We start from the raw sequence: 13,269 nt of genomic DNA, 5'->3' as shown, positions 1-13,269 counted from the left end.
TTTTTCCTGAGGTTTTAGCTTATTCCTTTGTTTGGAATGTATTTAGGTTTCTTCATTTTTCCTGACACTCTGTGTTTGTTTCTATGTATTAGATTTAAAAACTACCTCTCCCTGTCTTGAAGAAGTGCCCTTCTGTAGATAAATATTGTCATTCAACCTTGCCCTATTTCTTGGGGTGTTGTTGTTCTTTTGAATCTTTGTGATCATCAAAGCAGCCTGATTTATTCTTGTTTGGCCCCAGTTTTGGGGGGTATTCCAAGGTTTGTCAGTGTACTGAAGGGAGGGATCTCAGTCAGCACCTAGTTTCAGGCTGAATGGAAGTCAAACCTTTAGGCCACTGCGTTTAAAGTATGCCAATGTATGCAGTCCTGTGGGACCACGATTGTAAATCCTGCTGGCCTCCACAGCAGGCCATCTGAAAGAGTTCCCTGGGTTACAGTTGCAAAAATTTGGGCTCCAGACAAGTATATAAGCTCTTTTCTGGGAGGTACTGGCAAGCTGTAACAGGTCATGGGGAGAGCACAAAGATGGTGTCCCCAGGCCTAAATTCCCTGAATACTTCCATAGCTTCTACATATGTGAGAAACCTGAGGCCTGCCCCTCAGGCTGAAGCTCCAGTTTAAGTAAATAAGGCTTTTTTTTTACAGGAAGACGGGGGTTGTGTTTCAATTTGCTCTTTGTGAGTTGTCCTGGGTGTGGTAGCCTTCCAAGAACTATCTCTCTGATTGTTACAGTCCTGTAGGACCCAGGAATGCAAGCTCCCCAGTCACCACAGCCAGGTGATCAACGAGAGTCCCCTGTGTGGTTTGTGTGTACCCATGAGCTTTAACAAGGTAGCTTGAGAATGCAGCGGTGGGGCTTGTCCACCAGCTTTAGCAGGACATTGGTAGACTAGGAACTGCACACACCTGCAAGCTTTAGCAGGGCATCAGGTGAGTGCAGGAATTGTACGTGCGCATTGGCTTTAGCAGGGAATTGAAGAGCACAGGAACTGCACACACCTGCCAGCTTTTGTAAGGCACAGTAACCCTGTGCTTCTGCCAACTTTAGCAAAGCAGTGGGAGAAGGCAGGAACTGTACACACCTGCCAGCTTTAGCAGGGCAGCAGGAGTGAGGTGTGCCTGCTAGCAGGGGTGAGGTATGCCTGCTAGCTTTAGCAGGGTTGTGGAGAGTGCAGAAACTGTGAGCGCCTGCCTGCACTAGCAAGGTAGAGGGAGAGGGCAAAAATGGTGCTTGCCAAAACCTTCTTCTAGGGAAGAGTCCCAACAGGCCCCTGCCCCTCCAGCAGACTCTTTAAGATTAGCAAATGAATCTTCTTCCAAAATAGTCTAAGCACTTGCAAACTGGGATTCGTTGCCAGTGAGTTTGTGTGCAAGCCTTTTAAGAATGGTATCTCAGTTCCCTACAGCCCTTTAGGTTGCCTAGACATAAGCCTTGTTTTTAAAAGCTACATATTTGGGGGGCTTGTCTCAGTGCAGGTCGCAAGGGTTGGGGTTCCTGCTGTGGGGCACAAACTCCTCATTTCTCAGGGAGAAGCCGCTGCTTTATGAGACTCTTCCCAATGGTGGGTCACTGTGCTAGGGGTAGGGTTTTCGTCAAGACCATGTCTTTGCCTCTCCTACCTGTCTCGATGTGGCCCTTTTATCCTTTGCTGTGGAGAAGCTGTTCAGCTAGTGTTCAGGTCTTTTTCAGATGGAATTGTTCCATACGTAACTGTAGATTTAGTATGTCTGTGGGCAGAGGTAAGTTCAGGATCTTCCTTTGCCACCATCTTGGACTCCTGCTCCTCTAATAACTTTTGTTGATGATGTCAGCCTAGAGATAGGGGCTCAGACCCCAGGGTTTAAATCCCATGTGTAGAGCCTGCCGCAGAGTGCCTGCATTGTAAACCTTATATACATGTTAGCTGGTGTTAAGATTATTACGACTGTACTAATGATAATTATGATTTATATTAACAAAATGAAATAAAATGTTCAGATGAAAAGTAAAAACAGTCGTCAAATATCTCAGTGTTTGTTCTGCATGTTGTGTCCCAAATTTAGTTGCATAGGCACAGAAAAACATTTTATTATTTTATATAAATATATAATATATATATTGCAAATGTATTTTCCTCATTTCTATAATGATAGCTAGAGCTTTAGTGTGTTAAAAAGTGGATCAAAGTGTAATCCTCGGAAGGAAAAATTTGGACCTATATATACGAGTAAGATAGCCAAAGACTGAATATACCCAAATGTCTTCTTCTTGCAGTCAAATTGATCTGGGACTTTATTTCAGCTAAAAAGGTTTATCTGAATTATCTCAAGATATTTGCCTCAATATAGATCTCTAGTGCTAAGAACTGATACCACAAGAATTTTAGTGTATCAACAACTTTATGCCCAGACTTATCTTTTCACATAGTATCATTAAGAATCAAGATTTAGAATTCTGGTTACTAAGGAGTAGCCACAACGGTTGAAATATGTACCCAGCCCTGATTGATAAAACTGCTAACTGGTCCTGTCTTCAGTGATATAGGATAGTTCTCCTCCCATTCCTTCTCCTCACCCTCCTCTTCCTCTCCTCTCCTCTTTTTCTTCCTGATCTCCCCTATTATGTTCCTAAATGTATTTAATCTGCACACATATGGCTCCCACTATTCCAAACTAATTCCCAATCTTCATGTGTGCTATGCTGCCTCTTGCTCCCCTGCTGCTGTACTGGTTGTTTCCTCTGTCTAAATTATCTTTTTCTTTTTCTTCGCCTGGCTATGACTTATCAATACTTTAACCTGAGTTGACCATCATCTATGAGAAATCTTCCCTAATTTCCACCACCTTCTTGCATGCTGTGTTATGATTCATTTTTAATTTGCTGTTCTTCCCCACTGGACTATCAGTTCCTTTTTGTGTTACTTTCCTGTATTGTCAGTGCCTGGCAAATGCTTGGAATACTGTTGGTGCTCAATAGTTGTCCACTGACTGAATAAATCAATGAGTGTATTTACATATGAAAATTTAAAATAATTTGCACAAGTCAAAAGAGGGTAGCCTTAGAGTGTCTAAACAAAAGAAGTATAAAGTGTGTCTACTAGTTATTTTTAGATGAAAATAGAAAAGCTTTTGCATTTTTAAAATTGAATGGTATTTGGCATAAAGTTATAGATCAAAGTTGTTTTTATTTGCATGGTAGATTAAAGATGTTTTTATTTGCATTGAAATAACAGTCAAAAATTACCACTGTAGTTGTTTAAAAAGTTTTAGATGTGATAAACTGTGATAAGAAATGAATATCATAAAGTCAAACTTTCTGTATTTTAGGTTTCTATTAACATAATAAGAAAACATTGCATATAAATAAAAATATGAATATACTCAAATAAATAGACATAATACTTAGTAAAATAATGAAATGCTCTTGCAATGATAGAATATGATTTTTCTTTTATGTGCTATATATTTATAGCATGTAAGCAACCGTGTCATTCATAGTTTCTATTTTCTCTTTATGTGAGTTGATCAAATCTTGTTTCTCCTTGTATCATAATCTTATATGAATCTCAATAAAGTAATGGTGATTCAGTCATTGTTTTACAGAACAGATCCATTTTCTGAAATCGTGTGTGTGTGTGTGTGTGTGTGTGTGTGTGTGTGTGTAGACAGACACCTTTAACATATACCTTAATCGCTTTCATTGGTACAGGAGTTAATTTAGAAGCCATTTTGCAAATAAAGTAAAGCCTAGAGCTCAAAATAAAGATTCTTTTGTTATACTCTTCATAGATGGAAATAATTTATTATTTGCCAGGCACTGCTCTAAGTACTTTACATGAATAATATCCTTCTATGCTAAGAGAGTAAGTTTTCTTATGATTCTGTGTTATAGATAGGGAACAGATGAGACACAGAGAGGTTAAGGATTGGGCCCAGCAGGGCACAGCAGCAGTGCTGGGGTCAGGCCCCAGAGGTCTGGCTGTAGAGCCCAGGCCCTTTCCCATAGACTGCCTCTCAGACCCATTCACTCTGCTTCTTGCATGCACACATTATTCTGTACCACCCTGAATATTTTGATGATGTTAGGATTTTGTAATTTTTTCTTCTGTCTCATGAGAAAAGTGTTATTTTTTTAAAATAAGTTTTCCTATATGATATGAATTAAGGAGCATGAAAGTTAGTTTTCAGAGCTGCATTCTTTGTATCAAGAATTTATTTTTCCACCATCTAAATTCTTGAATAGATGTTGCTATTGGAGCTCCACAAGAAGATGACTTGCAAGGCGCTATTTATATTTACAATGGCCGAGCAGAAGGGATCTCATCAGCCTTCTCACAGGTAAGAGACAATTCTATTTTCAAAAGACGAATTGGCTTGTTTCTTTGTTGATTTCAGTTTTATATCCCACATATGAGTGAAGCCATATTGTTGACTTTTTCTGTTTGATTTATTTTGCTTAGCATAATAATCTCAAGATCCATCCATGTTGTTGCAAATGGCAGTATTTCATCTTTTCTTGGGGGAGGGGAGTGATAGAACAGGGAAAAGGGGATCAAATATATGGTGATGGAAGGAGAACTGACTCTCGGTGGTGAACACAATGCAATATATAGATGATGTATTATAGAAATATACACTTGAAACCTATATAATTTTACTAACTTATGTTACCCCAATAAATTTAATAAATAAGTAAATAAAATTTTAAAGCATTGGCAATAAAAGCTTCCTTAAAACTTCCCATGTTAATAAGGACTTATTTTTCTTAATTTGCTCTTTCAAATACTTAATATTCTATTTCACCATTTTCTTACAGTAACAGTAGATGGTCTCATTTTTAAGGACATTAGTAAGTCTTTGGAACCATCTTTTTTTTATATATATATGTAATAGTTCGGGTTCACCTCCATTCTAGTTTGTCTTTAACCTATGAAAGATTTCTCTCTGCATTTCATTAACTTTATGTTGAGGTAATTTCCATACTATTCCAAATAAGCACATTTGGATTTCATTAAGTGTGTCATGTCTTGTGGCTAAAGTCCCATATTTCACGGAGATCACACGCAAAGAGAAAACACTCATATGATACTCTGTGTTCCTTTCAGTGCAAAACAGTAAGACGATAGCGCTTGAATACATTTCTCTGGTCTAACTCTGACTTCACTTTTATATTTTGAAACATCAGACCATTTTACTTCATAGGAAAACCTACCCACATATGCAGAAAAGAAAAGCTTTTCCAAAGATACTTTTATGGCAACATTAGCTAACACTATTATTTCTGATTAAGCAAAAATAGGCAAGTGGCTTTCTATATTTAACATGAAAGATACATATTTGTCTAGTAAAAAATACTGATTTTCTTAGTGTGGATGGTAGCCAGATACTTATAAATCACTATGTAGACACGAAATTAGACACACGGAATAGGAAGCACATCACTTGAGTTGTCCTTGGCAAATGCTAGGAAGCGGTCTGGCTAAATAGGGGGGCTTCCATTATAAGCCTGGGTTGTAGGCTTCTAAGTGATTTGACTTATCTTATTTTCCAAATTACTTATTTGATAATTCACGTTACTCAGAGAAATGAAAGAAGACTGGGGAGAGGAAGTCAGGACTGTTTTGGAAGATCTATACTACATACTTTCCTTTTGCTCCCAAAATAAAGAAAGGAATTTTTTTTTGGTCCCAAAATAGTTGTCAACTGCAAAAACTTTTGTTTCTGAAAGCTGGAAACTTTTGTTTCTCTTAGACATAAGTATTTGGCTTAACTAAAATGCACTTTATTCATCCAGAAATGGTATGCCAGCGCATGGAAAGGCTCATTATTTAACTGAATCATTGCTTCTCTGGGATATTAGGTGTTCCAAAATACTTCACGCAACTTACCTATTTTTCAGAGAATTGAAGGACTTCAAATCAGCAAGTCATTAAGTATGTTTGGACAGTCTATATCTGGGCAAATTGATGCAGATAATAATGGATATGTAGGTGAGTATAAAATTTACCTCATTTTATAAACTGGAATAAGCTCTATTGTGGATGCTGCTTTATTGAGAAGTATATAAAACTGGTATGGAAGAGTTCTAATTTACTGATAATTTATTTCCTCCGTTTTTATAGCTCTGTTGAATTCAAGGATGGGTCTGAAATAATCAAGTAATTTCTTAGCTTTACATTGTTAGTTATTTAACATTTTATTCCTTATTCTTAAAAAAAAAAAAATGAAAAACAGCCATGAAAGTTAACCAAATATATGAAAAGAAAGAAGCCTTTTTTTTTTTGGTTGTTTTTTTTTTTTTTGGTTTTTTTTTTTTTTTTTTGGTAATTTAAAAGTAGATTTCTGGGTGAACGTTTCTAATCCAAAAATTAGATTTGTTTTAGTAAGCCTATCTTCATATCATAAAGTTTGTTTACATTATAAAGGAGTGAATATCATTGTAGATTCAGACAAATGTGGAATGAATCTTAAAATGTAAGTGTATCTTTTCTAATTAATTTTCTGTAAATAATGTTTTTGATATAGTCAAAAGGTGATATGTAGTTAAGTATTTGCAATTGAAAAGTAATTCTCTTTGACTAATAATGATCATCACTCTGTGTTTTTTATCCTCCAGATATAGCCGTCGGTGCTTTTGGATCTAATTCTGCTGTGTTGCTAAGGTAAGGTTTATACATCTCACTGATTAATGACAATTAGGTTTAATTATAAATAATGGGAGGCAATGTTTTAAATCAGCAGTGGTGGTGACCTCATAAGGTTCTTCCTGGTATTCCGAAATTTAATTATTGAACTTTAGGATACTTTTCCTACCTTACATAGGGATAATTAAACAAATAATCAGACAAAGTTGTTATTTTTAGACATTTAAATGAAAATTCCTCTTGATTCATGCATGGGAATGTAATTGAATTTATGTGCACATACTAGGAATAAAACAGTTTCATGAAATTACTTGGTCAATGGAAACTGACAAAACCAATACAGTTCTTAAGGAAAAATAGTTCTGTAATTAATATTGCTAATTGTATTTCCTTCTTAGGACAAGACCTGTTGTGATTGTTGAAGCTTCCTTAAACCACCCTGAGTCAGTAAATAGAACAAATTTTGACTGTATTGAAAATGGGATGCCTGCTGTGTGCATGGATCTCACACTCTGTTTCTCATACAAGGGCAAAGAGGTTCCAGGTTATATCGGTAAGGGCGCCATTACAGAATGAAGGCCTGGTAGAATGTGTACGTCATTCATTACGCTCATGACCTCTTTTGAGCCCTCCCTGTGTTTCGCCCTGGAAAGGTCTGCTTTAGGGCCAGAGAGAGCATACCTTTCTTCCCCGTTTCCGGATTTGCTCATTATTCTAACGGATGAGTGGGCCAAAGTAAGAGGCTATAGTTGTTTAGAGGTTATGACAAGAAGCAAATCAAGAGTATCACTTGCTGTATTATTGAAAGTGAACTAACTGCGCTTAATCTGTAAGATCTCCTTAGAATAGAAGGAATGTCAAAAAAGCCACAGCTCCTCGTCTATTTCACTGGGCTCCTTAAAGCCTAGAATTGGCTCAAGTAGGAAAGCCTGGGAGAAAGAAGATTCTTTTCTTCATATTTTATCCTGTTTTAGTAATTGAAGAAGCTCATCTGCAATCTAGACCCTGATTCTAATTTTCATAAATAATACATATTTGTTAAGGGCTTATTATGACTTTCAGCTCCTGAGAGCTCAGGCCTATTTCCCTATATGTGTGCAACTCTCAGTTACCTGCTATGGAGAAAGTAGCATTGATATGGCTCATCCAAATTTGTGGTTAAGCCCAAATCACAAATATGTGACTTAATAAGTATTAACAATTTTACTAGCAAGTTAATGTTTCTAACTATGCTATATTTAAGCAAATATTAGAATAACTACTAATAAAACTAGCCTAAGGTAGTGGAGAAGCATATTTTGGACACCAGTAATTCACAAAGTTCGTGAGCCCCACAAGACCTATCAAGAGTTGATTGTATTCATGACCCTGCAGCCTGTCATCATCTAAACATCAGGAAGGTTAACAAATACTGGCTGAAACTATGGATATGTAACAGAGGTCCCAGTCTGAAATAGCCTCTACTGAGAAGTATAGAATGAGCCTGGCATCTCTACTTTCAATCATACTCATTTTTTATAGTGCTCTGCAAAAGTCCTGGCTAGAGATGCAGTGATAGGATGGTGGCCAAAACCTTCATCTGGTTCTTGGTTGAAGAAGTGGCTGTTTGAGGGTGTGGTCCTAGTAACACAGACAAACTGACGGATTATCTGAAAGATGCATATTTAAATAGGACTATTTCCCTTTATATAAAAATCAGTGTATATTGTACCACCAATTCTAACGTCACCAGGTATTTTAGATTGGTTGAAAATAAATATGTGAAATACATAAATAATCACAACATTGTTACAAAAGCATGCTTTATAGTTGTAAAATGATTCCTTGGGAGAAATAATTCACATGGTAAGCATGTTTAATAAAGCCAGGACATTTTGCTTCTTACTGTGAGTGGGTTTTATTTGCCCTGGTTTTCATTTACTTTTTGTCTACACTCAGGGTGATGAATTTGCAGGTGGCTATTTCAATTGCAGCGCCATCTCTGAGACATTGAATTTCAATTATTGTAATTTTGAATCCAATTGATTTGGACTTTATTCTTTATTATCCAAATAAAAGGACGGTTGAAAGATTTATTTGAAATTTGTAGGAGTGGTATGGGTTTTTTGCTTGCAATAAGTAGATAAAATCCTTCCAGGAGAGAAAGTTACTCCTAAAATGTAAATGGACATTTCAGGAATTATATAACTTCTTTAAAATATTGCTTAATGATTTATTACTCCTATTTAAGTGATATCTCAGCAGACTATTAGATGCAGCTTATTTTGCAAAAATTCCTTTTAGGTTCAATAAATATGTCTGTCTTGGTAAGCTCTGGCTTGGAATTTTTTTGGTGGCTTATAAATTTTCCTTATTGTTTTTGCTTATTGAAAATCTTTAGCAGATTATTTACTATGTCAGATTTGAAATAAGTTCTTACCAAACTGCCGAAATATTTATTGAGAGAATGTCTATCTATATTAATTTTTGCATGAATCAACACTTGATGTTCAAACCAGAAACCAGTAAACACATGGAGACTAGTGAGGGCCTAGGGCTAGAAAAGGAGATGTCTTTGAGTAAACTGTTTATACAGGTTTGACTTTTGAATCATGTGTTCACGTTACATGAAAAGAAAAAGAAAAAAGAAAAATAACCCCTCAAATCGGAAACAAATAGAAATAAATGAACCTAACCACATATGAAATTAATTATGTGACTACACAAGATAGAAATACGTATCCCAAGTGACACGTGAGCACAGTGCTGTATGTGTACTTCCTTTGTGGGATGTTCTACAGGCAAAAGGGACTCCAAAGGAACCTTGAAACTTGACTCAGGACTGTTACTATTGGTAACAATTATGGAATTGGAGTTTTGAAACACTTATATATAGGATGATTAAGCAAATAACTAAAGATGTTAATATTGAAAATAGAAAACTGAAGAAAAGTTTATGAATTTTTTTATTTATAAAAATAACTTTAAATTTATGTTTTTATAATGTTCCCTTTTCCGTATTTCAGGTTAGTTTTAAAACAGTATGTAATGAAGATAGTTTAATATATTCTCAGTATTCTCTATAACATTAACTACTATCACTTCAAAACTAATGCTTTTAGATTATTATATTAATTGCAATTCTCTGTACATTTTTGCAGTTTTGTTTTATAACATGAGTCTGGATGTGAACAGAAAGGCAGAGTCTCCATCAAGATTTTATTTTTCTTCTAATGGAACTTCTGATGTGATTACAGGAAACATGAAAGTATCAAGCAAAGTAGCTAACTGTAGAACATATCAAGCATTTATGCGGGTAATGTAAACTAGTTTTTATAAAATATGTATATGAATATGTAAACTTCAATATTATCAGTACAGTAAAAATCTTTGGGCATTGGTATCTTTTGATAAAATATAGTTAAAAGTAAGGGTTGTCCCCTCCTGAACTTGCTAACCTACTGTTCCAGAGACAAAATGCTGGACAGCCTATGATCCGAATAATTCAAAGTCTACTTTTTGCATCTTCTTTATTCCACATGTATTACATCTTACTGCATCACTGTTTTTAGAGATTTGCCTTTTCCTATCTCTGTTTATACACTTGCCTAGGAATGTACATATTGAAGAACTCTGCTGAGACTTAGATCTATTCCCCTCTGCAGGGTTTTTTTGTTTGTTTTATGTGGGCGGTGGGGTGGGCGGGAGGCAGGAGGTGGGGCAGTTGGTTTGTTTTTCATGTGCCTGTAATGAAGCAGAATCCAACATGAGTGCCTTTGGATTATGTCTTTGTCTCCATGCCAGCATTGTCAGTGATGTCAATGGGCCCTTGTACAGTTGTACTGTGGCAGGGATCGTCTGGGGGACAGGATGGTTCGGGATATGTCCTGCCGACTCACAGCTGATTTCATGCTTCTTTTATCAAAACACTCACTCCCACACTGGTCATCACGTTCCTAGCACGGGTCACATCATATTGTACGAAGCAGCCTTTTTCATTCGGGAATTGTGTACTTCGTCAGAAAAACCTATTGTTACTGAAAAGCCAACCTATTCCCTGGGAGCCCTTTCTGGGGTTTCAAATAGTAGCCTCAGCTTAGAACTCAATTTTCCCTTAGATACTTATTCCAAGCAAATGCAAACAAGCATCAGGACTCCAATACACTGTTAAATGCTAAGAGCACTAATCCCTACGCTATTTCCTCATTTCCCTTAACAGTTTTTATTGTTGTACTGGAATAAAGCTATTAGATAGTTGAGAGTCAAAAGTATAGAATGATATTAATGAGCCGTTGTTTATATGATAGAGATTAAAGAGGTTCTTTTTTTTTAATCCTACATAGTTGTGATTTTACTTAGACTAGTCAATTTTAGAGACTAACATTGAGACCATTTTAAAGGTGATAAAAGTGACATTTAGACATTCACAAAGAAACATTGTGTTGAATTTGTATAAATGGCAGTAAATTGATCTGATTTATTTAGGCCTATGTTTCTTGGCATTGTTTCTATGAGCAAGCATTCATAAAAATTGTACATTTTCTTCAGAACAAATTTGTAGTGGAAATGACAGTGTAGCAGAGGTTTTTGTGTTTGTTGCTTATATGTAATACTTGTGTCAGTTACCATGGTATCGACGGCAGCAGGTTATAGCCATTGACTTTGGGCCTTATTGTCAATGTCAAACAAAAACACTTAGCTCTGGGATTGGTACATAGTGGGGATATTTTTTAAATGTGATTGTTTATTCCAATGTTTTATTCCCCTTCCTAAATTGCCTTGCTTTTGTTTGGGACATTTTAAAACTCGCATATAGGAAGGCAAAAGGCTACTACAACCCTCTCACTGACAATAAACCCAAGGAGGATGTAAGAACTTCAGAAGCAGCTGCCCCAACCTTGGGTTTGATCAAGGAGCTCTAGCTGTTATTTAGGAAAGTGTAGGAATATAATGAGTGCATTTTCCACCCACATCAGCATGGTACCTGAGGCATTCATAAGCATTAACAATGCTATGCTTCTACAGTCTGAGAGAATAGAACAGCAACCTGAATTCTGCTATCTTCCTCATAGAGGAAAAGAAGATGGGCAGTGGTCAGGATGCCTAGATTGCCCCTTTGTTCTGTAAAACATGTCCAGTATCAGGAGTGTTAATATACGTATGCATTCTACCTTGGCACCCCTAATCATGAAATTAGGTGATGCTTGTTAATTGTATACTCAGGCCCACACACACGAAAAATAAAAACAAATTCCTCAGTTGAAGGACTTCCGATTCGTACTCCAGTGCAGTCCTCTCAGAGGACTCCTTGCCTGCTAGTGAGGCACACGTTCTTTGTATAGTTGTTTCCATTGGCTATCAGTTAAGCTCCACTTATCCATCTGCTCAATCAATTCAGTAGACTTTTATTGAGTTACCTACATGTGTCAGGTTCTGTTCGAGACACTTGTGTAGGTCAGTGACTAAAACATACAATGATTACTACCTTCATAGAGCTTTTAGTCTAGTGGGGTAAGACAAACAATAACATGACAAAATGTAAATTTTATAGTATTTTAGAAGAAGATACGGGTGATAGAAAAAGGAATAAAGAGGGCAGAGTTCAAAAACTTAGAAGTTCTATGGAAGGGGTGAAGAGTACATCTTTAGGGTGGTCACAGTAGACCTCATTCAGAAGGTGACGTTTGAGCAAAGACTTGAGGAAGTGAAGAAGCTACTGTGCAGAGGTCTCGGACGGTGGTTCTCAACTTCAGCACCTGAAAGGCTTGTTACAACTCAGATTGCTGGGCCCCAGTCGGACGTCCTGATTTAGGAGGTCCTCAGTGAGGCCTGAGGATTTGCATTTCTGTGGAATTCCCAGGTGATGCTGATGTGGCTGGCTTGGGAATCATACTTTGAGAACCCCTGGTCTAGGAGAACAACATTACAGAAAGAAGAGCTAGGTAAAAATATCTCAAGACAAGAATATGCCTGGTTGTTTTAGAGAACAATGGGCGGGGGGCGGGGGCAAAGATGGCTAGAAAATTGACATAGGGAAGCAGTAGTGAAAAAAGAGATTGTATGGGACCTGTGACTTTTTGTCTGAATGAAATGAGGATCTATCACAGAGTTTTGAGCAAAGAAGTGACATGATCTGACCTAATAATGAAAAAGAATACTCTAACTGCTGTGTTGAGATGAGACAGTAAAGGACAAAGGGTTGACACAGGAAGAAGAGGATACAACAAAAACCCAGGTTAGACATGGTGGCTCTATTGAAATTGGTGGCAGTGGATATGGTGAGAAGGAGTTGAAGAAAGATCCTATATGTTTTGCTGACAGATGAGATGTCTGGCATATGGGAAAGCGGCTCTGAGGTGACTCCAAGGGCTTTAGCCCAAGCAACTAGAATAATGTAGTTTCCATCAATCGAGGTAATATGCAAGGGAAACACTTTTGGGTGGAAAGTTCTGGAGTTCAGTGTGGACATGCTGAGCTGGAAAGACCTGTTTTGCTTTTAATTGTAAACACCAATTAAACACTTGTATATACTCATCTGGAGTTGGGGAAAAGCACAGAACTAGAAATATAGCTTAATGCATCTTTGGAATATGGATGGTTTTTAAAGCCTTATGAGATGGCCGAGATCACCACAGAAAAGGGTGAAGGTTTGCACTCTGGGGCAC

General features: G+C 37.0%; 1 protein-coding gene across 1 annotated transcript in view; it reads left to right on the top strand.

Annotated features, from left to right (window-relative positions):
- The window catches only part of ITGA4 (integrin subunit alpha 4), a 90,659-nt gene that overhangs the window by 44,513 nt on the left and 32,877 nt on the right, over positions 1 to 13,269 (top strand). Inside the window, 5 exon segments of the mRNA XM_033111967.1 lie at positions 4,225 to 4,319; positions 5,881 to 5,971; positions 6,598 to 6,643; positions 7,024 to 7,178; positions 9,766 to 9,920. Coding sequence (XP_032967858.1) covers positions 4,225 to 4,319; positions 5,881 to 5,971; positions 6,598 to 6,643; positions 7,024 to 7,178; positions 9,766 to 9,920 — 542 coding nt within the window.

This window comes from Rhinolophus ferrumequinum, chromosome 8, assembly GCF_004115265.2.
Source record: "Rhinolophus ferrumequinum isolate MPI-CBG mRhiFer1 chromosome 8, mRhiFer1_v1.p, whole genome shotgun sequence".
NCBI lineage: Eukaryota > Metazoa > Chordata > Mammalia > Chiroptera > Rhinolophidae > Rhinolophus > Rhinolophus ferrumequinum.
The sequence above is the reverse complement of the archived record's forward strand: the minus strand, read 5'-3'. Positions and strand labels throughout refer to the sequence as shown.